Here is a 27688-nt window from a genome sequence, read left to right on the forward strand (position 1 = left end):
CCCTCCAGGGCCTATTCTAACCCAAAGCTGAGAGTGCTTCCTCCACTCACCATGCAGCTGTTGCCAGCCATTTGTGGGCTAGCCCCACAAAACCGCCACTGCTGATTATCCATGTCTGCAATTCCAACGGCTGAGTTGGCTTGAAAGGTTTTGGGAGGCCAGTCTGCCAAGATGGGGTGGTGGGGGCAGGCAGAGTTGGGGAGGGAGAGCACAGCAAGCAGAGAAGGGCTGTTGTGGGGCTGTGGGCCAGGGCCAGGAGAGCCGGATGCTGTCCTCAGGTCTGCCACTGGCCATGCGGGTGGGCTTGGGCTTGCCATCAGCTTCACTGTGTCTTAGTTTCCTTCCTTGGGAGCAGCAAAGCTTTCTCCACTCCTGTAGCTGGATCGAGGGTCATATGCGTCCAAATTTTGGTGTCTCTCAAGGCAGCTCTGAGACACTGCCACATAGCAGATTGCAAAGGAAGCAAAAGAAGGGATAAAATGAGGCGGCTCCAAATGATCTGATATCAATCTGTCTCTTACTTTATGGTTCTGTAATTGCCTTGGCAACTTTCTCTTTTTCAGTCTGTGTGAAATGTGGTATGTAAGTGTGGCAGGAGGTGAAGGGGAAAAGGGGTAGGTTTGTTATGTAGAATAATTGCCCTTGCCCAGAAATTAATGTGAAATATTAGAATACCAAATGGGTGTTGATGCCCAGGAGAATGGCCTTTTTCAGACCACCCGTAGCAGTGGCCTGGAGGGACTGGCTGGGTGCAGCCAATGTCCAGAACCCATTTCAATGCCTTGTTCCCTTTTGTGTCTCTCAGCTCAGCCATGCGGGGGCCGCCTGAACTCCAAGGATGCCGGGTACATCACCTCTCCAGGGTACCCCAATGACTACCCCTCCCACCAGAACTGCGAGTGGGTCATCTACGCCCCTGAATCCAACCAGAAGATTATCCTCAACTTCAACCCTCACTTTGAAATTGAAAAGCACGACTGCAAGTAAGAGCCTTCCTCTTTCTTTCTAGTACATAGCCACCTCTTCTTCCCACTTTTGCCTAGCAGTGTGGACCTCGTGCTTCCTTGCATGTAAAAACAAGCATCGTCCTGAGCCCCTGTACCACTGAGTCTTGTTGCCTTTCAGGGGCAAGCGTGCCTCTACTGTCTGGGTGGTTATAAGGTGCTGCTTTGGAGACATAGGATGAGCCTACTCTGGATTGAACTGGTGGTTCGTAACTCAGCCTGATATCACCTGAAAGCAAGAGCTAACTGGCGTTCAACCTGAGTTTGCCTTTGGTTCAGAGACAGCCTGTTTTTCTCAGTGTCGAAGTGGCCTCACTGTCCTCTTAAACTGTGCTGAGAGAGCAGAGCAATTTCCTGGACTGTAAATAGGCAGAGGTATGCCACAGAGAGCCCGAGGGCTGGGGACCCAGGCTTGGACCATGTGAGGCTAGGGGCTTGGGGGTCTGAGCTGTTTGGGCTGGATCTGGCTCTCCACAGTGCTTATTCTGCTGCATTTGGTAAACCGGGGGTTTGGTTTTGTTTGCTTTTTTTTTTTTCTCTTCTAAGAAGGGACTCGAAAACTAGATGTCCGGGGAAAAACAATTAACAGCTAGTAAAGAATAATTAACGGCATCAAAGGGCACCATAAATGGTTGAGTTAATAACACTGTCTCAGCAGACGTATAAACCTGTGTGTTTGATGTGGAATCCACAGCCAGCTACAGGGAAGCCTGAGCTGTGAAGGAGCTTGGGGTCTCCTAAAACAGGCCTGACACAGCAGTCTTGCCAGACACGCTGGTCCTGTTGATTAAAAGGGGGTTATATGTGGAGAGGGGACTCTGTTTTCAAAAAGGACAGGGGGACAGGGGAAGCATTTATGGGTCTGTAGAATCAGTCCTGTGGAGAACAAAGAATTCGGCGTGGGTTTGATGATGTACTGAAGGTTATGAAGTGTAGAGCTGGATCCTCAGCTACCATAAATCAACGTAGCTCCTCTAACTCTAATGAAGGTGTGCTGATTGATGTCACTGGGGATCTCATCACCCCCTACAGATAAAGCCTGGGCTAATAAGGCTTCGAGCACCATGAACTCTCCCTGAAGTCACTGTGTGTGCAAGGCATTTAGCGCTTTGCAGGATCAGGTCTGTGTTTAGAGAGGGGAGAAGGTAGAGAGAGACTTAATGTGGGCATAGATGAACACAACAAGGCCTTGGCTATCAGATTTTATTATTGCTTGTACAGGCTGAACTGTATAGCCTTCTCATAACTAATGCAGTTGCCCCAAATTCACAGTAATAAAACCTTTATAGGCCTATATTTGTAGTTTGCAGTGTATGTGATATGTATTGGCCAGGGCAGGGGTTGAGCTGCGCAGGAGGAACTCCAGCTTCTGCCTCTCCAAGGTCTCAGGCAAGCAAAGCCAGGTTGTTCAGAGAGCCAGAACCCCCCACAGGCACCTGGTTTCTCCTCCACATGTAGGAACCTGCCAATTTTAGCTCTGAGCACCTTGGACAAATTTTGCCATGATTTGCTGCCTGTGAGAGAGCGGGGTCTGATCCTGAGCTGCAGGTGGTGTGTACTGGAGGGGCTGCCTGACTGCTAGCGATGTTGTCCCTTTGCTGCTATCTACTTTACTGTGGCAGATGTTCTGAGTGGCTGCTCTGTGGTCTTGCCCTTTCCGTTTCTGTGTGTACATGCATGAGGGAGTCTTTAGTTAAAGCAGAAAGGTTTGAGTTGGAGGGGTTTGGTCCCCCATGTGGGACATGAATGGTGGAGGGTTTGTCAGGGTCTCTGATTCAGTTCAACTCCTGCGGCAACACTGGTCTCTAGAAACCAGGTATTAACATCAAACTTATCTCCCAAAAGTTAAGTTTGTCTGCATCTCTATCCCTTCAGCTGCCACCTGTGTGCAAGTGAAACAGGGTTCATCCACAGTGCACTTGGGCTTCTGCTGGCCACAGGTATGAGCTGGGAACCGAGCTGACTTTGGGTGCCTGCTCCCCAGAGCCAGCACTGCAAAGGAGTGGATTTGAAAGTACTTCATGGACAGTGCTTTATATGAAGCATAACCAAACAAATGAAAACAGTGGGTGATAAACACTGAATGAAACTGATAGGAGGGAGATTTTTTAATTTTAAGTGACCTACCAGAAGCAGACAAGTATTAACACTGTGTAATGCTTGGGCATTAAGCAGTACTAATAAGTGACCATCTAGTAATAAATCTCATTTGAGTGTCAGAGGGTATTTTATGAAGAAGCAAAGGCCTGTAGCTGCAGGTGGGAACCTTAACAGGAACAGGAGTTCAGCATCAAAGAAATACAGTCTCAGGGCAGACCCTTTCTTTTGGCATCTGATCATTAATATAGAGCATATTCACATAAAGGTGGCAGGCTGATGAATCCCATTGTAGCAGAGTTCCTGCTACTCCAGTATTGCTACCTGGCAGCTATTGGAGCAGGAGTGGGGCCAGTCTGTGCTTCCAGCTGCCAGAGGTAAACACCATAACCCCTTCCTCTGTTGCTTCTTCCTTCGACATTTCATTTTACCTTATTAGGCTAAAGTTTCTCCCTCATAAAGCATAACATTTACATTCCTAAAACCCATTCTAAGGCGTACAAAAATATCTGCAAAAGTCTTCTTCTTAGTTTTACTGTGTCCTTTCTGGCCTTCCTTGGATCGGTTTTAGATTTCCCTTTGGGACGGGAGGTATTTCTTCCTGTGTTTTGTACAGTGCCTGGCACCCTGGGGACCTCTGCGGAAAGGTCAGTGATTTCCCCTTGCCGGGCAGCTGGCCGGAAAGGGGCTGCGTACCTGGTGCTGCCCAGACGCCGGAGCAGTGAGAGCTGGCTGCGGAGAGCGGCTTCGGCAGCTGGCCCTCCCTGCGTGGAGGCGGGAGCATCATCCAGGGATGGAGCACAGAGGTGACAGCCAGGGGCGGCTGCTCAGTGCTGATTGTTGCTATTGTTTTTCTGGAGGCACATCTGGGCTTATATTTTTTGGCTGTGTCCAGCTGCATTAAGAAGTAACTGCACCCCCACCATCATCGTCATGAATGGAGTAATTGGGTGTAACTGAAGTCCCAGAACATATTTCTCTCTTTCTCTGCTTCATATGTGCTCTGAGGAAGTACCTTGCCTTGGGAAGGCACTTCAGGTTAAGAAAATTGCTCTCCTCCTGCTGTTGTGGCTCTTGTGCACCAGCACAGCAGCGATCCCTGTTGCGGGAGGGTGGGCACACTGTGATAGGGAGTATGGGACCCGGGCTGTTGTTCGCACTGTCCTGCAGCCGTGGGGCCACAGCAGTAAGGGCAGAGCCAAAAGGGAAGTCTGATGCTCCGATAAAAGACCCGCCAAACTGTTTGGAAATAATTGTAATAGCGTGTCTGCTCGCTGTTTCTTCCTCTCGGTGTTGCTGTTGCTTGGGCACTGCGGCCCTGCGCCATCAGTGTCTGCTCTCTGAACGGGGAAGTGGGATCCAGTGGAAAAGAGCACGCTGCTGTGGTGAAATGTTTCCACTCACCACATGGCATGGTGGTAGCTGGGCAGCCTTGCGCATGCCAGGGTTTATTTGTGATCCCAGGAGCAACCTGAACCACTTGGAATAGGTGTGCGATAGGGGTGGCTGGGCCCCGGCTCGCACAGTCGCGTAGCCAAGCTGCCTGCTCCTTCCTGATTGCCATTTCGCTGTTCTGTCTGCGCTACTTGCTTGGAAAATCCAAGTCAGAAACTTCAGCTCTGTGTGAATCACTGCACTTATAACCACCTTTTCCATTCGTGCCTCCCTCCCACGGCTGGGCTTCTCTTTGGACCATTAAAAGCTCCCTCCTGAGACTAGCTACTGACTCTGCCATCCCCGGCTGCACTCGGCTGACTCTGCTGGAGGATTAGGCTGGGCAGAGCTGCCGTTGAGTGCTGGGACGTTGCCGTACACACACGGCAGGGGCATGCTCCCTCCCAGACTGCAGCGGACGGGCTCGCGCTCCCTCTGTGAGCAGAAGACCTTTCAGCTGAGTCATAACATCTGCACCAGAGGACCGTTATTTTTTTTTTTTTTTTTTTTTTTTAAAAAAAAAAAAAGCCAACTGATGATCTGACCGCACCAGCGGGTTTTTTCTGTAGCCCTTTCTAACACGTGCTGCAACTGGGATCTATGGGATCCCTGTCGGGGATGGATTTGGGGGACTGCTGCCGTGGCTCGCAGCCCCCTCTGGTGGCACATGCCAAATGCTGGCAAAAGTCTCTGGAGACAGGGGACCGGGGCTCCAAAAACAGGCAGGAGCTGGCAAATTGGAGACAGCGCAGAGCTGCACAGTCAGGCTCTTCCTCCTGCCTTTGGCTCCCCGTGTCAAGCCCTGGGGGTTTCCAGAAACAGGAACTGGGGCCACCATAATGAAGAAATATAAGTGGCTGGTTGTCACTGTGATCTCATAAGAGCCATGGTGGTGCCAAGAGAGTTGAACCAGGTTCAGCATCCTGGTGTGTGCTGGATACTGGGCAGGCATGGCAGGAGATGCCCCTGCTCCCAGCCTGAAGGGCAGAGGGGACCAAGGTTTGGTGAGGAAAGACACCACACTCCCAGTGCCTGTATCACAGAGTGCTGCTTGTCAGGGGACACTGGCAGTAACATACTGGTGTTCCTGTGCCACAGTACAAAGGGTGAGGCATGTGGGCTCGGCTAGCCAGTGAAGACCTCTTATGGCAGCATGGCCATCTCCTGTGCTTCCAGGAAGCTGGGCACTGGAACAAAACAGCTCCGCATCCTTCCTAGAGAGCAGCAGAGATGCTGGCCTGAGTCCCTTGCTCAGGCGGCCGGGAGAGCTGCAGCCAGCCCCAGTGTCCACAGACAGGCAGGCAGCTGGTGGCTGCAGTATTCAGCCTGGTGCTCTTGACCATCTTCTTCAGACAAGAGCATAATATTGCAAGAAGCCATCCTTCCATCAGTGGAGGTTAAGAGTAGACAAGGCAGCAATTATGGACAGCTAACTAGTGAATGCTTGAAAAGTATGCATAATTAGCTTAGTAAACATTTTAGAAACAATGCAGTTCATCTTGAGATTGGGAAAATGCTTAGAAAAGAGAAATACTTTTGAAGCACTACAGAACATCAGGGCTTGGGAGGGTTATTTGCTGGGATGCAATGGGAAGTGACTGCATCTCCAGCAACACTGGGGAAGTCAGGCTTTAGCTTTGCAGAGAGGGGAAGTCAAAGATGAGATGTTAAGGAAGGCATTTGCTTGCTCATACATTTGTGGCATGGGTAGCCAGAAGCAACATTTCTAACGTACAGGAAATAATTCAGTCTGGGTAACGTGACACTGCAGCTCAACTTGTCTTCAAAATGAGCTTCTACTGTTTTTTAACTCTGTCCAGCATCCGCTGTATGGTTCATAATTCCCGTCAAGCCCAGGTCATTTTCCAAAATGAGACATCAATGAATGTGTTAGCTGTGATGGCATTTGACCAGCGCATGAGTTAACAGTTCTAAGCTGTTTGCATCTCTCTTCCCTGCTGCCCGTCCACAGAGCTGTGAGAGCTCCGCTCAGTCCATGGCTGTGCTTCCCTTTGCCCCAGAGCCTCTCCCCAGAGGAACAGGTCAAGTCCAGGCTCTGCAGAAGGTGATGGCCCCAAAGGCACTCTCCTGGGGTCTCCTGTGTCCCACCAGCTCACCAATATCCGGCGCGTAGGAATCGGATCTGGTTTTGCACCTTGTTTCCTGTTGGCATGATGACAAATTGAGGGCCAGTTGGTGACACTGGGAACAATAGCATTAGAGACAGACACCTCTCCCCCTCCTTCCTGCTAGTGAGGAAGAGGTGGTGGTGTGCTCTCTTCTTACTCAGCCTCTCTGGCCAGCAAGGAAGGGAGCAGGACACGTGGGTCCCCCGCAGCGTCTGGGGAGGGAGTGAGCACAGGGTTGCCTGCAGTGACTCCTGACTGGGTTCAGAAGCCAGCTGAAAGTGCCAGAAACATGTGCCTTTTGTGAGTGTGCAGTGCAAGCCACGCTCAAGCTCTAAGCCTCTTGCATCTTTGCTGATCCCACTTAGTGCAGATGCCATAGGACAGTAGTAGAGCAATCCCACTGAAATGACCTGATGATAACCACAGCATTGAGACGCTTGTGCTTTCAGCAAAGAGCCCAAGACCCTTGGCTGTCTTTGCAACAGTACTCTGTCTCACTAGGTGACACCATTCACAGAGGCTCAACCCAAACAGGTGGGTCTCAGGAGCCTAAATGTCTGTGGGGGTATGAGTCTCGGTCACTTTTTTTCCATCACACAGCAGGGTTAGCAGTGCTCTTTAGTGTCATGGGTTTGCTGTCTGGATGCAGGAGTTAAAAGGTTTAGTGACTGTAAGGAGAGTGCCAGAATATTTAAAAAAAATATCCTTTTTTTTTTTGTTAAGGACCAGATGCAAAGCCCAGTAAGGCAGCAGGAGGTTTTACCTTGATTTCCATAGGAACTGGTTTAGGCTTTTAATGAGCAACTGTTTTGCCTTAGCTACAAGCAGCCTTTTTAATGGATATCATTCCTATTATCAGGCTGTAACAGGGGAGTGGCAGACTTGCCAGCAATTTCAGGACTGGGAGTTGTGATATTTGGGTTCTTCCCCTTCCCTGCTATCGATTTACTGTTCCTGCTTTGACAAATCACTTTAAATTCCTTGCCCTATAAAGAAGAGAAGACCTGGGCATCTGCAGGCATAAAACCCAGTCTAGATAGCAACAGTGCATTGCGCACTCCCCTCCAAAGGCTGCCGCGTAGCAGCATCACACAGGAGCAGGTCAGAGCGCTGCAGACGATGATTGGTTCGTTCCCAGCCTTTTCTGGCCGGGTGTGAAATCTGCAATTAAATATGAATGCAAAATAAAAAGAACAGACTGCAAAGAGCAGACTGAAAACAGAAGAAATTTCTGGTTGCTCTTGGCCAGAGCTCAGCACAGAGCTTATCTGAAGGAATTGGGGGAGGTTAGTTTTTAGTGTGAGACTAGTTCTCCGTTTTCTTTAAATCAAGCGGCTGCACACCACCATTGAATGTCAATGTAATAATATGTTGCAAACCACAGTCTGGTGATCCTGGAATTCCTTATAAGTTAATAGCAGTCATGGTCTACTAATCACAGCTAGGATGTTTTAAGCAACTGTCTTTGATATATCAGTTCAAACACACCATAGAAAGCCTGCCTTATGCTGGCTTAGCAAGTAGATCCATAGATCATCAGAAAGAGTGAATAACCTGGTTTTTTTTGTTGGGATTTTTTTCCTCCCAAATCCCAAGGAATTCTTGGGATCTGCATATAGCATTGCGGAGCAATCACAGTCCAGTAGTATGGTGGTGGTTTTAAAGTAGCACTGGGTCAGACATGGAGATATTGGTGTTTAATAAATTGCTAGAAGCAGAGCCTGAAGCAGTGGGGTCTGACAGCAGAAATTGTGTGCCTGTTACAAATGGCACAGAAACTGGCAGGGCAGTTGCTCTGTGTATGTGCTGTGGCTGCCTCAAACATCAGTTCTTGCAGAGGTACAAAACATACTGTGGTCAGTGTGCAGAAGGGTGCACCCCTGTTTTTTGAGGTGGGGTCCCCTTTTGCTGAGACAGGCAGCACTTGCTCACTGGCGGTGGGAGAGCCCCTGTGCTCAGCCCCGTGCCTGCCGAGGCTGTGCTGCGTGCAGGGTGTTTGCATGGGAAGTGTTCAATGTATTAGAAACCCCCAGGGAACCCTCAGAGCTGGGGTTGTTGACGGATGTCCAACAAGGAGTAGGACCCCCCTGCCGCCAGCAGGAGAGTTTGAAGCATGTGCTCAGCTTCCTTCCTCTTGTGAGCGTTGGTGTGGGGTTTCATTTACATTGTCATTTTGCAGTGAAAAGGGAAGGTGTAAAGCCTGGCTCTCACAAGTTGTGCCTTTGGTAATGCTGATGTTTGGCTGATAATCGTGGGCAGGAACAAGGTCTGGGATCTCTATCAGCAGAGGGGACTGACTCACCATTGATCTATGTTCACTGCATCTTGTTGAAGTTTTTTGACCCATTTGATTTCTTAGGTTTTCTTTTGTGAAAACCCTCTGATTTTTCTGTGGTTCAGGAGCAAAACATCTCTCTGTGTCTTTAAATATGGCAGATGGGGATTTCTTCAGATGTCCAACAACTCAATTGAAGGAGACCTCAGGAGACCTCTCCCCTTCCCTGTCCCCCCTCTCAGCCTGTCTTTTCATCTGCAATCTGGAGATGTAAGGGCTATAGTAATAGAGTGTCAGAGGAAGTAATTGATTCATCACACGCCGAGAGAGGAGTCTGTTGCCTTCAGTGTCAATGGAGCTGAACCACAGCCTGGAAGGGTGAGGGAGGCTTGTAAACACTCCATGGCTGAGCTGGCAGGACAAAGCAGACGCACTGCCGTGGCTGAGCGAGAGGGTGACACAAAAGGTTGCTGCAAAGAAAATCTTCCTAAACAAAGCAGTGGCAGGGCCCTTGTTTGTGGGAGAAACAGGAATGCTCCCATCCCCCTGTTTCCAGAGAACATTAAGGAGAAAAGGTACCAACCAGCTTCCTGCAGCAGCCCACTCCCTCGTCTCTGCTTCCCTTTTCTGTCTCGATGGGGCTGCCTCTCTGACCTGCTGTCCCAGGCAGGGCTGAGCTCACCTTAGGAGTACTGACCAGCCTCTGCAAGCACCTAATTCCTCCCACACCCAAGATAGATACTGCTGCGTCTGAGACCCAGGTAGGAGGCCACCGCTGCTGCAAACATGCAGCAAGGCATGAAGTGTGTGCAGCACAGTGTTCATCCTTGTCCAGGCATTGATTGTGCTCAGATCCTTGGTGAGGCTTAGTTCAGATGGCTGTTAAGCTGCAAGTGCCCGTATTTTGTTGGGAGAAGGGGACAGAAGATGCTGTGCTACCTACACAGCATGCAAGGGGGGGATCAGTCAGGTTAGGTGTGCTGTTTGCCCCGGAAACCGCTCTTGCTACAAGCTGGCATGGTTAGCTTGCTGTGGAAGTGCCCAAATAGCGGAGGCTGCAGGCCAGCCTTGGCGGCAAAGCTTTGTTTACTTGTGCATCGGCTAAGGCAGGGGCTGGGCTGTGAACAGGCTGCGTTGAGAAACTGCGGGGTCAGAAAGCCATCCCATGGTGGGCCAGTTCTGGGGATGCCATTGGTCATTAATGAGGGATGTAGGCAGCCAGGAGCACGAGGGTGGGCTGGCCAGGGCTCTGTTCTTGGAATCTCCTTTATACATTTGGTGCTTAATGAGGTGTTTGTTTCAGTTTTGTGCTGAGAAAAGCCAGTGCAAATGAGTGATATGTGGAAAGCTGAGCTGCAAAGCTCCCATCTGATCCCGGTTATTACCAGCTCTTTCGTTCTTCGCAGCATGTTGTGTCTAAGGCCATGACTGATACCATGTCAGTGAGGTGTGATGGGACATCCTTCACTACTGCTCCGTGGACAGTGTTTTGCTTGGGGAATGGGGCTGGCACAGCAGAGCATGTGAGTATCCCCTAATCCTCACCAGCACCCACCAACCAGTCCCCAGACCTTCAGCCACTGGAGCCAGCCTGGCCCAAACTCGTTTCTGTCTATTGCCTGGACTGTTGAGCACTGGATCCTGACAAGAGATGAAAGCCTGTTCACCTGTTCCCCTCACTGCAAAGAGAGCAAAGTGGACATTTGCCCCCTGCCTTCTGCCTGCTTTGCTGCTTTTCGGCAGTAAATTTTCCTCTTGTGGTTGTTATCTTTTGTTATATCCATTTTTTTTCCTTTCTCTTAGTGATCAAGTGCCTGTGAGTGGTGACAGGAAAATGACATAGAAACCAAAGTCTAATTTTTTCCACAGATGGATTGTAGCAGAAGGAGGAAAGTGCAAATGCAGTTTCTCAAGTGTCCTGCATTTTGGGGTATGAAAAGGTTGAGTTGCTTCAGTTCCCATAGAGCAGCAACAGAAGGCAGAGTGCCACGGAAAGGGGGGCTATTCTTAACACGCTTCATATATTTTATTCCTAGTTTCACCATAATTTTTTCCCCCTAAAGAATACCAAAAACATCTTGCAACAAAAGACCCCTGTAGCTAAAGATAGAAGGGTGAGGAATTTATAGAGATGGTTTTGGAGACAGAAATAAAATTAACAGCCATGTGTAACTCCCGAACAACAGCCTGCAGAAAACCCCTAAAGTGCACATTAGCACATCTTGTTTTCTTATATAATGAACGGTTTTCCAGACATGCCCCAGATGAGAACACTTCTCTACTCCAACGCGCCTTTCCGCAGTGATCTGGCAACACAGCTTGAAGAAGGCAGCCCGAGGATGAACGGCAAAGTGTGGGGGAGCCTTTGCTCTCCTGTCTCAGGGGGGGGCAGCAGCATGCTAGGAGCTGAAATTCCCTCCTGAATCAGAACTTGCCACAGGAGCAGTTTGCAGCTATGTTTTATTCTTCCCTTTGCAAGATGTATTTTGGATACTTTTTTTTTTCCCCCCCCATATAAGTTAGCAGTAACAGCTGAAAGACTCTTCCCATCAGTGGTGCTTGTACGGGGGTGAAAACAACCCAAGGAATATAAATAGAGGCTATTTGTAGTTTCCATTTTTTGTCTTCAAGGCATTTTTGAAGAAGTTTTCCAATCTGTTAGGGTCATTTTCTTTCCCTCTTTGTCTCTCTTTTGTCTTTTTCTTTTTTTTTTGACTGGATGGCTAGATTTTTCTCATTTCTCAGAAATTCTGGTCAGATTTTTGAGGAGATAAGAAAATAATCCAAAGCACAGTGTGGAATGATTACAAAACCCCACAATACTGTGATTACACAAGACTTAATTGGATGCAATAAATTCAAAACAAACTTCTGAGAAATCCTAACCAATTACGCCCCCCCCCCCCCCAGGCCTGGCTCTCCCCCTGCTGCCATTGGATTTTGGTCATTTTAGTTACTGAAATCCGGTGAAATCTGTTCAGGTTCAGAGCAATGACAGCCTATTTCTCTCTGCTGTTGCCAGGGGCAGTTATTTCCATCAGGGCAAAACAAGGGCAAGCTCTGCCTGCTCTGTGTGCATCTTTTGCCTCAGCCCCGCAAGCTGCAGACCAAATCCAGGTTCATCTCTCCAACATTCAGCCACCGAAAGTCCAAGTCCAGTCAGCAAGAGTGATTTTAAACTACCTCTGTTGTCAGCGCAGAAGTACAATTAATCCCATCCCAAGCTGGGTGTGAGGAGTCTGCTTCTACTGCGAGCAGAGGATGTATAGTTGGCTAAAGCTAGGTGTGATACAAGCTTTTTAGGTCTGCGCAAATCTGTATCAGGATCTGTGTCTATGAGGACTGATTCTCTTCTTACCCCAAGATAAATTAGGAGTGATTACCCTTAAAATGATGAGTTACACATGTGTAAAACCAGTTCAAGTCAAAGGAGAATCCAATTCATCTGCTGTATTTATAATTAATTACTCTGATTAAGGGCTGGCAGCTAAGATCAAACTTCATTGCTCGTGTTTCGTCAGACAGCAGAGATGCTTGCCTCTGCTATCATGGCCATAAAATATCGTTTTGCAGTAGCTTCTGCAGCAATTTAACCTTTGAAGAGTATGTCCTGCAGTTGCTGGAGATTGTATAAACATCACAGAAAAGTTTTCTTGTCTTTCACAATGTAACCACCCATGAAATAAGGATTTGGTTTGAAGGTGGCATATGAAAGAGCATGAAGATGGGTGGTGACACAGAAAAATTGACTAAGCCAGCCAGCATGTAATGGGCATTAATTCTAGCCACCCCTTGATTGCAAAACAAGCAGAGCTGCTGGTACGCCATTTCTTAACCATCTCTACACTGCAGCTGCTATTTCATTGCTAAGAAACAGCCTTTTCTTAGAGGTTGTTTAAAATCCTTATGCTTTTTATAACAATTTCTGAGAAATAAACCACCCGCCACCTTTTCAAAGGGAACAATTGCATTTACCAGTTGCCATTGTGGCTAAGCAGGTTCCCCACACCTTCCCCCAGCTACCTGCAGAGTATTAATGCCTGCTGAATTTCAAGAGAATTGCGGTTTCTCTTCCTATTCTCAGCAGATGCATTTGAGACAGCATGACATATGGTTAAAGCAGACCAGGGATCTCGAAGGCTCAAGTCAACATGGGACATTCCCAAATTTGGGGCTGTTGGCATGCACTCAGTACCTATTTGTCTCTCTGTCTATCTAGGCCAGACTCCTCCAATATAATATAATCTGTCTAATCAAGGCTGGCTTCTATTCTTGGCGGTGCTGCAAACTTCCTCTGTGACCTTGGGCCAACCACTGCTCTCTGCCTGCCTACCTCTCGGGGTCTCGTGAGGATCCCGTCATTACTGTTTGCCAGGTGCAGTCATGAACCCCATGGAAGTGCCTATAAATAACAGCTCCAAATGAAACATTGGGGAACTTCAGGTTCTTGCAACTTGCAACTCTGGCCCTGGCAAGCACTGGAAACCAGGCTTAGCTGCATGCGAGCCCTCACCTCCTTCAAATCGTAGCTCTGTGAATGGACTGAGAAAGCTGCCAGCTAGGTCAGAACTTGGGCTGGAGAGCCAACACTTCTGGGGCTTTGAAGAAAGGCTTGCACAAGTTTATGTATTGGGAGGACTTGTATTATGGCTGTGACCATATAAATTATTTATCGTTTGTATTTCTCGGCATCCTAAGCTCATGCCCCTGTAATGTCCTTGAAGCATGTTTCAGTGGGGAAAGACTCAGCATCTCTTAGGACCTGGGGCTAAGGGGCAATAGGTTTGTTGATTACGCGTGGAGCATTACGAGTCCCAAAACTGTGCTTTGTGCTGAGTTGTATGCCCCAGGAAAGGAGCACCCAGAAGAATGACAAGGGCTCCCTGGTGCTGCTCCCCAAATGGGTCACAGCATTTCTGGAGCTCACCAGTGCCTGGGTGGGCACCTGGGAGGTCTGTGCTGGCCTCGGGGGACGGTGAAGCACAGCTCAACAGCCAGGGAGCAGATTAGCTATTTCACAACAGAAGAGGACTGAAAAGGTGGAGGCCTTCTTATAATCACTGCAATTGGGGCTTGTTTACCTTTATTGTGCTTCACAGTCTTTTTTTGCAGAGCCAGCAGCAAACTGGCTCAAGGAAAATAGAAAGGAAACACTGGGAAGCAGAGAAGGTTGACTGGAGGAAAAAGCAAGCAAGCAAGCATGAGTAATACAGGCATTAGAAGTGCTTTATAATTAGTTTATAAAAGCTCTGTTAACATCAGCAAAGCACTTTCTACTAAAAATCTTTAATAAAAATGCAGCAATATTTGTAAGCATTATACATTTTCCGTTTAATTCTTTTAAACAGCTCCAAGAAGAGCATCTAAGCAATGCATTTCCCTCCTTTCTTAACCCCCCATTTTCTGGGAAGTTAAAAGCACTTCAGCTTTGCCTCCCTGCCTTAAAAATTCCTGGTGGAAGCCTCTGTTTGAGGTGGTTTCAAACCAGTGGGCTGGCCTTCCCACTCAAGCAACAGCTGAAAACATCCTGCTGCTGGAGGAGCAGCCAACTGTGGCCACCTTCCCTGCAAGAAGACTTGGTTAATCCATTGACTGTAATTGTGGGTTACAGATGCTGCACCCTACCCTCACATATTTATGGTTGGCTCATTGCAGCAGTGCCTAGATGGGGAGAAGTGGCATGAAATGAGCTTGGAGATGACGACTTGCCCAGTGGAGGTAATGCCAGAGATGTGCACCCACAAGTATGTTGGTACACGTTGACCGAAACAATGGATTTGGTTATATGAGTGAAATGCAAATTGCTGGGCACTGGTCAAGACAGTTTGGATGCCATCACTATGTAAATATGTTTCAGTGGCCAGTCCGGCCCAAACCACGACAGAGTCCCACCCAGCTGTGCCCTAGTCTGTAATTATCTCAAAATGGTTAGAGTAGAAAGCATCCCCAGGATTGGGTTGTCTTCCTATTTTTCTTCTTGTTTCTCACATGGGAAGAACAAAATCTGGAAACCATGCTTAAGCTTAACAGAAGCAAAGGTCTGGCCAAACTAGATTTTAACATGGCTGGTGACCCAACATGAGGAGAATGGGGTTTATTAGCTTGTTTGATTTTGGGCCAAAGCATGGACACAATTAAGGCACATGATGCCAAGAGTCTGTGGTGGGGATTAGCTGGTGTTCTTGCTGAAGGTTGAAAGTTTCACATTTTGGACTGGACATCGTTTAGTGTTCATTTAGAAAGCCTCAAGCTTAATTGCTGTGTTGGAGGGAAGTAGGTGCTCCTGCTCATCTGGACAGGAGTTATCTCCTGAGTGTAATACTCTCCCAGTTCACACTGTTTATATGACCTGAAGAAAGAGAGTTTTGCCTCATGAGGAGCAGAGGGCTTGGGCCAAGATTTTTTTAACTAGGGAAGAAAGCTCTTATGCATTTATATTCATTTTGAATTTGGCAAAGATGATTCCCTGACCTTCTCCTAGAGGCTCTTTTAGTTGTTTGTAACATTCGATTTATGAAGGATTAGCTCCAGTAGGAGAAAGCTCAGTTAGATGCTTGGATGAAGCCAAACAGGGTTTAATTCAGAGAGGCAAATATTTCCTGACGATTTACTTCCTAGATTCATTCTTTTAATTTTCCATTTGCAAATTGCCCGTGAGCAGATTGCAATATTCCCAAATTGTATGTATTATTGGAAGTTATTCACCCATTCAATAAGCAAATATTTCTCGGTCCAGAATTTGCTTCTGAAATTGCCAGGGTTCCTACAGCACTGGGTGGTTTGAGGAGCCATGTGGGCAGTGCTAGGATGTTTGGTGTGTTGGCTACAGCGGAAGCTGTGATCATTACAGTCAAGCAGTTGAAGCTATGTACTGTGTTGGCGAGTTATAACCCCATGAGGACACAAACAGATGTGATTCCCTGGGATGCAGCTAACCTCTGCCTGTGCCACGCAAATGGCAGCTTTTACAATCCGCTTCATTAACTGTGTTTTGCCAACATTCATGTTTTTGCCAAAGTATTTTTTTGCCACATATTCATGATTTCACTAGTAGCCGGTAGTCCTTCAGCACAGATGTGTACTTCAGATGTGGAAGAGCTGCAAGCACACTGAGAGCAAGTAGTTATTTAGAGAACAAAATGTCCCTGCTGTTTGCTCAGTGCTACTTTAAACAAATAGACAAACAAGGAGGAAAAAATTCTACTTAAAAGAAGCACTAACACTGCCCTCTATGTTCTTCCTCCCTAGGGAGATGGTGGGATCAAGTCACACATGATGGACATTAGTGGGGTCATGCAGGGTGCTGCTGGATGGTGTCAGGGTAATAAGGGGTCACAAGGTGATAGGGAGCTACACAGAGCCGAGGAGAGAGCAGAGGGAACAGATCTTCATTTACATCGATGTGTGTCCACCCACCAGCTAAGCCAAATGCTCTTCCTGTGTGAGTGCCTCTTCTAAAGATCTCTTGGATTTCACCTTGGCCAAGCCAACTGAGTCGGTAACGAAGTTAAAGGCTGGGTGATTGCAGCTAGCGGAGTGCTTGGTCCAGCATAGACAGGATTTTATCTGCAAGCATTTTGCTTCTGGCTCTCAGCCTGATTTAGTCCCAGAAAGGCTTGAAACTGAAGCTGTCCGGGCCATCTTTCTTTGTAGAGGAGCACACTGAGTTCCTGTAAGTTTGTTTTGAGATTGTTGCCTGCCGATGTGTGCTTTGCAGAACAGGAATGAGTCACATGAGGATCATTGCTGTATCCAGCAAGCTACTTCTCCTTTCAACTCTCCATTTCCAAACAGGAGATCTTGTGACAAAGAAGAAAGGCAGATTCCTGGCAGCCTGGAAATGCTTTTTCCCTCCCTGGCCCCGTGAGAAGAGCTATAGCATGTTGTTCAAACAGGTTGATAGAAAGCGAATAAACAGTCAAAGAGAGTTGGGCAGTTTCTGTAAATAGCAGCGTGCTGGCCAGAGAGGAGAAGAGGGGCGGGAGAACGCAGGTGTTAGAAAGCAGCTGAAGAACAAGATGTTCACGTAAAAGCTGTTCGTTTCTTCACAGCACACAGAGCCTGATAACTACCTTGCCATTAGTCATGGCCTAGAAAATATGAAGGGATCTGAGGGAGTTTCACCTTTCAGCCAGACTTTGCAAAAAGTTTTTGTCTCTGCACTAGGAGGCAATTCTTCCAACCCTACACATTCCTCCCCGAGACCATTCAGATGCCCAGGAGCCATGCCAGTGGGCAGGTAGGACATCTCCAGGTAGGGTTTAGCAAAAGCAGGTTGTGGTTACAGGGTGTACAAGGATCAGGCAATAGTGACAGTGGTTACCCAGCTCTCACACAGCATCTGGATGAGGGGACAGAGTGTATCCTCAGCAAGTTTGCTGATGATACCAAACTGGGTGGGGTGGCTGACACCCCAGAGGGCTGTGCTGCCATCCAGCGTGACCTGGACAGGCTGGAGAGCTGGGCAGAGAAGAACCTAATGAGGTTCAACAAAACCAAGTGCAAGGTCCTGCACCTGGGGAGGAAGAATGCTAGGCACCAGTACAGGTTAGGGGCTGACCTGCTGGGAGATAGCTTGGAGGAGAAGGATCTGGGGGTTGTGGTAGACAGCAAATTATCCATGGCCCAGCAATGTGCCCTTGTCGCCAAAAAGGCCAATGGAATCCTGGGCTGCATAGGGAAGAGTGTGGCCAGTAGGTCGAGGGAGGTCATTCTCCCCCTCTACTCGGCACTGGTGAGGCCACAACTGGAATACTGTGTCCAGTTTTGGGCTCCCCAGTTCAAGAGGGACAGGGAACTGCTGGAGCGAGTCCAGCGAAGGGCAACTAAGATGATTAAGGGCTTGGAGCATCTGCCTTATGAGGAAAGGCTGAGAGAGCTGGGACTCTTTAGCCTGGAGAAGAGAAGGCTGAGGGGAGACCTTATTATGGCATACAAGTATCTAAAGGGTGGGTTGAAGGAGGATGGAGCCAGGCTCTTTTCATTGGTTCCAAGTGACAGGACGAGGGGCAATGGGCACAAGTTAGAACACAGGAAGTTCCGTTCAAATACACGGAAACAGTTCTTTACAGTGAGGGTGACAGAGCACTGGAACAGGCTGCCCAGGGAGGTTGTGGAGTCCCCTTCCCTGGAGATTTTCAAGACCCGCCTGGATGCAGTCCTGAGTAATGTGCTCTAGGCAATCCTGCTTTAGCAGGAGAGTTGGACTAGATGATCTCTAGAGGTCCCTTCCAACTCAGATAATTCTGTGATTCTGTGATACTGTGATTTCTCATCCACAGAAAATCTTTGTTAGCACTTAATAGAAGAGGATCAGTATTACTGTCCAAGTGCTAAGTAAGTATACCGCCCATGCTTTTTAAAGGACTGGTATGGTACAAAATAGCTACCCGCTTACATGGATTGAACATTGGCTGTTTGTTTAGTGCTTGGTGCATGCTTGGAGAAATCCCACCTGGATAGTGGAATAAATTGAGCTGTGTTAAGTAGCACAATGGCGCTTAAGGAGAGAAGTAAGGGAAGGAGAGCAGCTCCAGAAGAATTGTATCTGTGCTTCTCCCATGCTGAAGGAGTGTTGTGGAAATGGAGGTAAACTGTGTTCTAAATTTTGCCTGTTGGTTCTAAAGTTGAAGTGGATGTGGGTGCAATAAATTGATGAAGTAAGGAGCCACAGAGGAAGGGACTTAAATGTAGCCAGACAGACAAAAGGGAAAGAATGTACTGGGAAGGGTGTGATGTGCTGTGAGTGACAGAGTCCCAGGTACCTGTCTGGAAGACGTTCTGTGAAATATGCAGATATAAAGAAGTGTTTCGTGTTTGTTCCTGGCACCTGAAGCGTCTCCCTGACAGATGGTTTTACTGCCATTTCACCTGTCTCCACAGGTACGACTACATTGAGATCCGAGATGGGGACAGTGAAGCGGCAGACCTGCTGGGCAAGCACTGTGGGAACATAGCACCTCCCACCATCATCTCTTCTGGCCCCTCTCTCTATATCAAGTTCACCTCGGACTATGCACGGCAAGGTGCCGGCTTCTCCCTGCGCTACGAGATCTACAAGACAGGTGAGTGTCTGAGTCAGTACCTGTCTCCCAGGCTGTTTGCCATGATGATCTTCACAAGGAAATGTATTTGGCCACCTTTTCAATATGATTTTTAGCAAGCTCTCTGTAGATAAAGGGCTTTTTTCTTCTTTTTTTTTTTTTTTAAATTTAAGCAAGTCTGTTGCATCACATTTCCAAGAAGGTAAAGATGTTAGTGGCACACGATAGTGCATTTTTGGATCACAGTGTGGCATCAAAAGCAGGGTTCCTCGTTAAATGCTCTCTTGTATATTCAAGGCATTCTCTTGTATTCTCCCTGGCATGTGTGGACCTTGTTAGGGCTAAGTGGGGATTGTCCCTTGGTTAGAAGTGCATGGAGCTCCCCCTCCTGTGGAGTGGTGATTCAGGGCTAATCAATGACGCTGTGTTTTCTCTCCCTGGAAGTGGGGTGTGTAACTGGGGAGCTCTGGTTTTCAAGGGACTGCTGTCAGCAGTGCTGTCAAGGGCTGAGACGGCGCCTTTCTAGGCGTATATGAGAGGAACTATTCATAATTCTGTTTAATACCGAACTATTATGGAGGAAAGGAAAAGCTGCTCAAAGGCCTTTTAATAGTGTTTCTGTGTAAATATTTGCCAGAATTGTGTGCCTGGGAAGAAGGAGGCTTGAGAAAATAAAACCCACTCGGGGGGGGGGGGGTGTGTGTGTGAGAGAGATGTGTCTGTGCACTGAGGGAACAAGAGTGTGCTTTGCACAGGAACACGGGTGCCTGCCCTGTGCCCACGTTCCTTCGGTGAAACACACACGTGGCTTTCACATCATCTCATCCAGCACAAAATAAAAATGCCCACTCCTGGTGAAGAACCAGAAAGGAGCACAAGGTGGCTTACCCAGCCTCTTCAAAGGGAAAACAGGGAGCATAGGCACCAGTCCTTGGGGGCCCTGGCCCAGCTGTGCAGCAGGCAGAGGTGTGCGGGCAGCCCACAACCCGGTCACAGGGAGATGTGAATGTGGAGACTCTGCTGCAAGAGGATGGGAATGGGATTCCCCAAATTCATTGTGAAATGCTGAGGACAGGAGGTGTCTGGAGGTTCAGGTGGATGAGGAAGGTGCTGTTACTGGTGGTTGCCTGGGCTATATAACTGACCATCGAGCTGTTCTGGTACAGCCAGTTCACCACTGCTGTTTGTTAATGGTTAGGACGCAGATTAGTCCTGAAAGAGTTTAGTGGTCCATCCGGCTATTGGGGTTTGCTGAGGCCAGTTGCCAGCATGGGGGATGGCAAAGCATGCCTGTGTTCAGGTGGGAAGACCTGCCTCAGCCTCCCTTGCCTCTCGCTCCCTGTACACACACCCGCTCTGAGCCCAGCAGACTGCGCTGGGTTGTGCTTGTCCTCACATTGGGTCCATGCCCTGAGTGGGGGCATGGGGTGGCATGGAGTGGTCCAGCTGGCTGAGGTGGCTAGGCCAGGCTGAGTGTGGCTGTGGGAAGGGATGGCAGGCAGGAACCCTGTCTGCCTGAGTGGAAGCCAGTGAGGGGCAAAATTCATGGGAAAAGGAGATTTTGTTGCTGCTGGTATGGAGGGAAAGGAAGCAAGGGCTGATCTGGGAGAGTGCGGATGTTGGATGGAGCCTGGAGCTGTTTGTGTCCCTTGATGTAGGTCCCTGCAGAGCTGCCCTCAGGTCTGAAGTGATGTTGGGTCTCCTTTAGCCACCAGCCCCCCTTGCAGGCAGCCATCCTCTCCAGAAATAGCCACAGCCCACAAAATCCAGCCTGGCAAGGCAGGTTTTGGTGCAGGACCGGGGATGATCCTGTGATGTGGGGGTTCCCCCAGCCCACCTTGTCTGGCCAGCCCCTGTTTCCCCCCTTCTGGGGCTCCCAGGGAGGGCGGTGGGCAGCGCTGGCTGCGAGGACCACCGCAGTACAGCAAATCCTGCCTTTTGTTTGCAGGCAGGCAGGCACGGGAGAAGTTTCCATCTAAGCTGTCAGGGTAGCCGGCAAAGATGTCACCAGCTTTAAAGGTCATCGGATTGTCATTGTCCACATCAGTAAAGGCAGCGTGGCTGCAGCTTCTTTCTTTCTTAAAGGTGACCTAAAAAACCAACTCTTTTCAACAGAGCATTTATTTCCACACCTTGTGCTAAATTTCCCTTATCGCAGTGTGAGAGAAGAGCAATCTGCATACAAACAACTGCATACCAGTCCTTGAATCCCCTGATGGGTATCAGTCAGTGGTCTGTGGGCTGACAAAAGAGCTGCCTGCCCTGGCTGCTCCAGCATCCCTGCTGCTCACTTTGTGAATCAGTTTGGCAGGGCTGGTCTGAGCTCTCCATCGCTGGGCATCAAAGTCGCCTCTCAGGCTGGTGCCGAAAGCCAGCATGACTCTCGTTGATTATCTGCAGCTTCCTTATAAAAAACCCGATCATTGTGTTTTCTGGTATCAGCCAAACTGTAGACAAAGATGCCAAATGCGATAAGAGCCCCACATGAGGAAACTGTTGTTGTCTTAATGCAGTGACACAGTTATGTCTGTCTCCTCTCTCTAGAGGACAGTCCCTGACTCTGGGTTTAGTCTTTGATTTTCTCCCTAGCTCGGAGCTTGTGTTATTTTACCTATTTATCTATTTGTCTTTCAAGCTGTCTGGAACGAAGTACACCCTTATCACCGTTCACGGCATTATGCTGTGATTTGTGTTTGGCCTTATTTTTTGCCTCTGTGTTTTACCCCACAAGTTCACACCAGAAAAGCTGGCTGCTTCATTAGGTAGTCAATTAAGAGCCTCTCCTGAGTAGCTCTCCAGCTAGGCACTGCATAATGCAGTGCCGGGATCCTGCTATTACTGTGTGCTGCTGGCCTGACTCCTGTAGGTTAATGCTGAATTGAATAACAAGTCTCCCATTAGTCCTGGGAAGGCTCGTGCTGTCTGGAAGAGCTGGAACAGGAGGGTTTGTAGAGGAGAAGGAGGGTGTCCCAGTAAAACTGAAGCAGAAACCTTTGCGAGTGCTAACGCCGGGTTGCAGCAGTGACCAGCAGCCTCTCTAACATCCCCTTTCGCCTCTGGTAGCTTCAGGCTGCAGATTTCTGTTGCCTATTGTCCTGTCGCCACAGTGCAGAGGTTTCAAAGTCACTGTGGTATGAGTACGACACAAATTCCTCTTTCCCCAGCCACCCCGAGGCACCTTGGCTGTGTGAGAGGGGGCACAGAGCTGGCCTGGCTGCAGCTAAGGCCAGTGCTGAGGTCAGCAATAAATAAGAGGCAACATTGTCTGCCCTCCTCGCCACGCAAAGGTCTTCCTTAAGGATAGAAATAACTTGCATTTCTGGTGCGTACGGCTCAGTCTGTGAGAAAGAGGGCTCTGTTCCTTCTCTCAGCAGAGAACCCCCTGCCACGGCCCCTGTTACCCTCGCTCTTGCCGTGGCCACAGAGCGGGGCTGTATGCTGGAGCTGGCCCTCATGCCTTGCGTAGGTCTCAGGGGGCCGCAGGCTAACCGCATGCTCCCCAAGGGTTTCCAGCTAACAGTGAAGACATTGGCACCCTCCCCCGGACCCTTTCACTGTGTAAATATTTGTGCTTCCTGATTTTCTCAAGAGGAAACTGAGGCACAGATGTCCATGCTGGAGGGGGAGATGTTGCAGGAGAACAGACCCTGGGGACAGCTTTTTCCAAAGAGATGGCATCCCCATTACTCCTCTCTGCCCCTTCCCAGGCAGCCCCCTCCCCAAACAGGTGCTCCTCCATCAGACCTGGAGCTGCTGTGGCCCTTTGCCAGCAGGGGTGGCAGCTGCAGCAGCGAGGACCCCATACAGCAGCCCCCTGCGATCTGGCTGGCCCCTCCGCGGGCTTTGGGGCAGCAGACACACAGGTCTCCCAGCAGGTCACTGTTTGGGGACCCCGGCAGGCAGCAAGTAGGGCTGGCAGGGGAAGCCTCCCATGGCCTCCCTTCACCACCAGGGCCACCACCACTGTCACGGGGGACACGGCAGAGTGCTGGCCTGCCAAATCACAGCTGTGGCTTTGGATGCCTTTGGATGAGATCCCTCTCCTAGTCTTGTTTTTGGAGTAATTGGCAGGAGGATCAGCAGTGGCACGCAGGTTACATTTGCAGAGCTGTCTGAGGCATTTGGACACATGCTGTCCACTCCAGTGAACACACAGACTTTGTGTCTCTACCTGTGGAATCTTTGAAAATCACCTTCTTGGTCCTTGCAGGAATTCACACAGCTCTTGGGTTACGGGACATTTCCAGAAGTGAAAACACAATCCCTCTAAGCTCAAAATGGGATTTCCACAGTGTGTCAAGCTGTTGGCATTAAGTTGCATTGTTGTTAAGACTGCGGGTTTTTTCCCGCCACTACAGGCTCTGAGGACTGCTCCAGAAACTTCACTGCCTCCAATGGCACTATTGAGTCTCCAGGTTTCCCTGACAAGTATCCACACAACCTGGACTGTGTCTTCACCATCATAGCCAAGCCAAAGACAGAAATCCTCCTCCACTTTCTGCTCTTCGACCTTGAGCATGACCCGCTGCAGGCAGGGGAAGGAGACTGCAAGTATGACTGGCTGGACATCTGGGACGGCATCCCTCAGGGTAAGCCATGAGGTGCTGTGTTGCTGTCTTCAGCTTCTCTTGGTGTCTCACAAAGCTCCAAAACTGTGTGCAGTCTGTGTCTATAGTGCCTATACTCAGACATGGCTACAGCACGCAGCCTGCCATCACAGTGCTCTGTGGCCAGCTGTGGACAGTGTGCTTGCAGAAGACTGCATGTATTAAACGCCAAACTACTGCTCTGTTGTAATCTGAAAAGCCCCATGGGACACTCCAAGATACCACCAGTCCTCCCTCAGGGAAGGGCACTGGGTTCATGCAGTGTTGGGAGGACCTTCCTACCCCATACCAACACTGAGAAACAGAGCAGATGGGAGCATTTCCCAGCAATTGCAGAGCAGTGCCTGCTGCAGTGGATATTTCTGCACGTCGCACTGCATGGCACTGTGCCAGCAGATGTAAAAAATAGCCCATCCCCAAAGCCTTTCTTTTATCCTGATCGGTCCTGCTAAGGCACCCCTGCTGAGTGATGCCAATCTGCTGGTGACCCAGGATGCCGGTGGAAAAGCAGGTGTTAACCTTTGCTGCTCTTTCTTTTGCAGTCGGCCCCTTGATAGGCAGGTACTGTGGCACTAAGATGCCGTCGGACATCCGCTCAACCACTGGTGTCCTCTCGCTCACCTTCCACACAGACCTGGCAGTGGCTAAAGACGGTTTCTCTGCACAGTATTACTTGATCCAGCAGGAAGTCCCAGAAAGTAAGTTGGAAACACGTGCATATGACTTTAGGCAGTCGTGCCACCTGTTTTTCTGAAGTGTTTCACTTGGCGCATGCGAGAGTGAGGCAGGCAGGAGCGTGTCCATGGGTTGGTCCCCCACTGGCAATGCAGACAGCAGTTACACTAGGTGTCTCCTCTGTTTCTCATAGAAGTGGGATTTCAGTAAGAATCACACTTTCTGACCTTTCTTTGACTTTTCACTTGCTTGTGAAGGCTCCTCCATACCTTTTGGGATAGAATCCTTCATGTACGTGCTCAGCCCAAAGGATTTAGGTGAAGACTTCAGCCCAGCGGGTGCAGCAGATTCATTAAAGCATGGGGGGAAATAGCCTCTCCCCCTCTCTGGTTTTCCAAAAATTCACAGCCCCAAACAACAAATTGGAATTTCTTGGCTGTCTAATTAAAAAATGCCTGAAGCTCTAAGAATTTCAGACCAAAATTTGTTTTAGATCCCTTATTAAGGGGGGTAAATTGATGTGGAGTGAGGAAGTTGTGTGTTTTGAGAATGAAGAGCATTTTGATTCTTTGTGAGAATGCTTGCAGGCGAAGAAAGATTCAGTTTGTTTTCCCATGGTATTTTTACATCAGAGCTACGGTTCTCGACCTCTGTTAGCAGTGAACCTGTGATACAACAGAAGAAGCCTTCAGGACACCCCTCAGTCCTAGGGAAAGAGAGAGGGTCCCTGATCTGACACTGAAAGCCCATGATAGAGAGCAGAGTAGAGTAGGGGTTGTGCAGCACTAGGGCAGCTGAGTTACAGACTCCTGCTCTGTGATTGAGTTAGGGATGTTCTTCTGAGGCTGTGAGAGTTACAGACAAGCATGAGCTCTTCACCATTACCTATATCCACACTCAGTTGATCTGTTCTTTAATCTCCTTTCTATTATGTTCTTTAAAAGGATTGGGAAATAAAATGCTGATGGCACACAAAGCTTGAGAAATCAAGCACAAGAGCTGTTAAAGAGCCAGGCCTGTTTTGATTTATAAAATTGAAATTTTAATAATTCCACTGAGATCTTAACTTGGCCCATCATTTCCACCTTGGGTTGACTTGGCTTCATTAAAAGCACGGGCAGTTTGGTGAAACCCCATTGTTTTACAGCAGCAGCATGCCTGGGCCCATTCAGTGCTTCCTATTAATGTTTTCTTTGCTATTGTTTTTACAGGACAGCTGGCATAAAATATGAGATATGCAATAAGATTGAGCTAATTGTGATCTTTAAAGCCTTAGAAGCGAGGAAATCAAAACAAAAGCATACCAGGCTGTTTAATTCCTATTGGCCTGATAACACATATAGCACATGCACATATACACAGACACATACACACATGTATACATACTCTCACACGCACACAAAACCTTTAGACCTCCCCATTCCAGGTCTTGATGTTCCTGCCAGCAGCAGAGCAGTAAGCATCCTCCCATTGTACTTGCCCATACTCCTTGCCTTGTCAGTGCTTAGATTTCACCTTCGGCCTTCAAGAAGATGGGGAACTTTGTGGCAAGGAGACTTGGGACATCTTGGTGGAAATGCAGGGAGGGAAGGGGCAGAATTGTGTCAAAACTGTGCAAAGATGAAGGAGATAGAGAAAGGGAAAAAGATCTGGACTGTAGTCATTTTCAGAGGGCTGTGCAAACATAAAGCTGCCCCATCTTAAATTTTTCAGTGCCATCTGTGAGCACACATAGCTTGCAAGATGGCGCAGATCTGTTCATCTTTCCAGGCAAGCATCTTTGCTTAGGGTTAGTTGGGGAGGATAGTTCAGGGCTACCTTGCACTTGGGAGGGAAGTACAGAGACTGTAAGTTGATCTGCATGTGTGCGTGTGTGTGTCCGCTCCAGACTTCCAGTGCAACGTGCCGTTGGGGATGGAGTCTGGCCGGATCTCCAACATGCAGATCAGTGCCTCCTCCACCTATTCAGATGGGCGATGGACCCCTCAACAGAGTCGGCTCAACAGTGATGACAACGGCTGGACCCCTAATGTAGACAGCAACAAAGAATACCTCCAGGTATGCATGCTTTCCAGCCCCCTCACCTCTTCCCCCGCCAAATGGAGTGTCACGCTGTTAAACTGACCCTTGACCATAAGGATGTTGAATTTTTTATTGCCTCTTTGGCTCATGGGGAGCGAGCAGCAGGGGAGCTGCAGTGCCTCCATGAAATGCGAAATGCTGGCTCTCCCATTAGCGCACCTGCATGATGGCTGGCTCGACCCGCTGTCCCTCCCCCACTCCCTCCTTCCTGCACAAAACCTGGATGGACTTTCCAGCATACTGCCCGAGACTGAGGGACCTCTGGCACTTACAAGGGCCACTGACTCTGCCACTGGCCTGAGAACCAAAGTCTCCAGGAGGTGCGTGGAAAACCAACTAGAATAATATTTATCTCATTGGTGATGCAGGGAGCGTGAGCAGGCTAACGTCAGGTAGGGGGCTGACAGAGCAAAGGCTTTCCCTGGGGGCTGGTTAGATCCACAGTCTCTGTCCGCACAGGGCTTCTGGCTGTGTCACATCAACTGTGAGATACTGCTTGCTAAAGGCCACTAGGAATGGGAGGTGGTGAATGTCATTGCCTCTAGCAGACGTCTCATTCTTCATTCATGGCAATGCTACCAAGCCATCTCTGCTGACCTTTCTCAACCCACGCTGTAAAAAAAAAAAGAGCAAGGGAAAACCAGGAACTGCAGCACTTGCTAATTGGACATCATGCTTTAAGTCAGCCTCTGTCCTGCTTTAATGGACATGGGCTTCTGTGCAGATCCTGTTGCTTGGTCTGAGGCAGGAAGAAGGCTTTGTGATGGTCCCATATGGACAGACATCAAGATCCTTAGTTACTCGTCCTATGGTCCTATCTGTGAGTATCCTGCTGAAATCAGCCCAGGGTTTTGTGCCCGTTGAAATGTGCGCCCATAGATGGAGTGAGACAGGCTGAATTTGCATCTTTTCATGTTTCAGAGACAGAGGAAGGAACTAACTAGCCAACCTGGGCTCTCAGGTGTTTACTGTTCTCTCTCCTGTCCCTTTTTTTCCCTGGAAAGGTGGACCTCCACTTCCTGACTGTGCTCACAGCCATTGCCACACAGGGTGCCATCTCCAGAGAAACCCAGAATGGCTACTATGTCCGTACCTACAAGCTGGAGGTCAGCACCAACGGGGAGGACTGGATGATGTACCGACATGGGAAAAACCACAAGGTAAAGGCCTTTTTGTCTCTTTTGCATGCACCTTGGTGAGTCTCGCAGGCAACAGGAGGGAATAGAACAGAGAGGTTTTACGGGCCTGGAGGGTTTAATCTGTGAGGGGCTCTTTTTCTGACGAGGGCTAAAAGACTGATGATGCTCTGAGCAAAAATAGTCCTTTCTCCTCTGCACAGCAA

General features: G+C 48.8%; 1 protein-coding gene across 2 annotated transcripts in view; it reads left to right on the forward strand.

Annotated features, from left to right (window-relative positions):
• Nucleotides 1–27688, forward strand: part of NRP2 (neuropilin 2) — a gene marked incomplete at both ends in the record, with an annotated part of 88552 nt that overhangs the window by 11354 nt on the left and 49510 nt on the right. For both annotated transcript variants that reach the window (XM_082483484.1, XM_082483485.1), the window contains 6 exons: nt 806–983; nt 18822–19003; nt 23341–23571; nt 24132–24287; nt 26153–26322; nt 27351–27506. In XM_082483484.1, coding sequence (XP_082339610.1) covers nt 806–983; nt 18822–19003; nt 23341–23571; nt 24132–24287; nt 26153–26322; nt 27351–27506 — 1073 coding nt within the window. The remainder of the gene's footprint in view (nt 1–805; nt 984–18821; nt 19004–23340; nt 23572–24131; nt 24288–26152; nt 26323–27350; nt 27507–27688) is intronic.

Source organism: Vanellus vanellus, assembly GCF_965231255.1.
Source record: "Vanellus vanellus genome assembly, chromosome: 5".
Lineage (NCBI taxonomy): Eukaryota > Metazoa > Chordata > Aves > Charadriiformes > Charadriidae > Vanellus > Vanellus vanellus.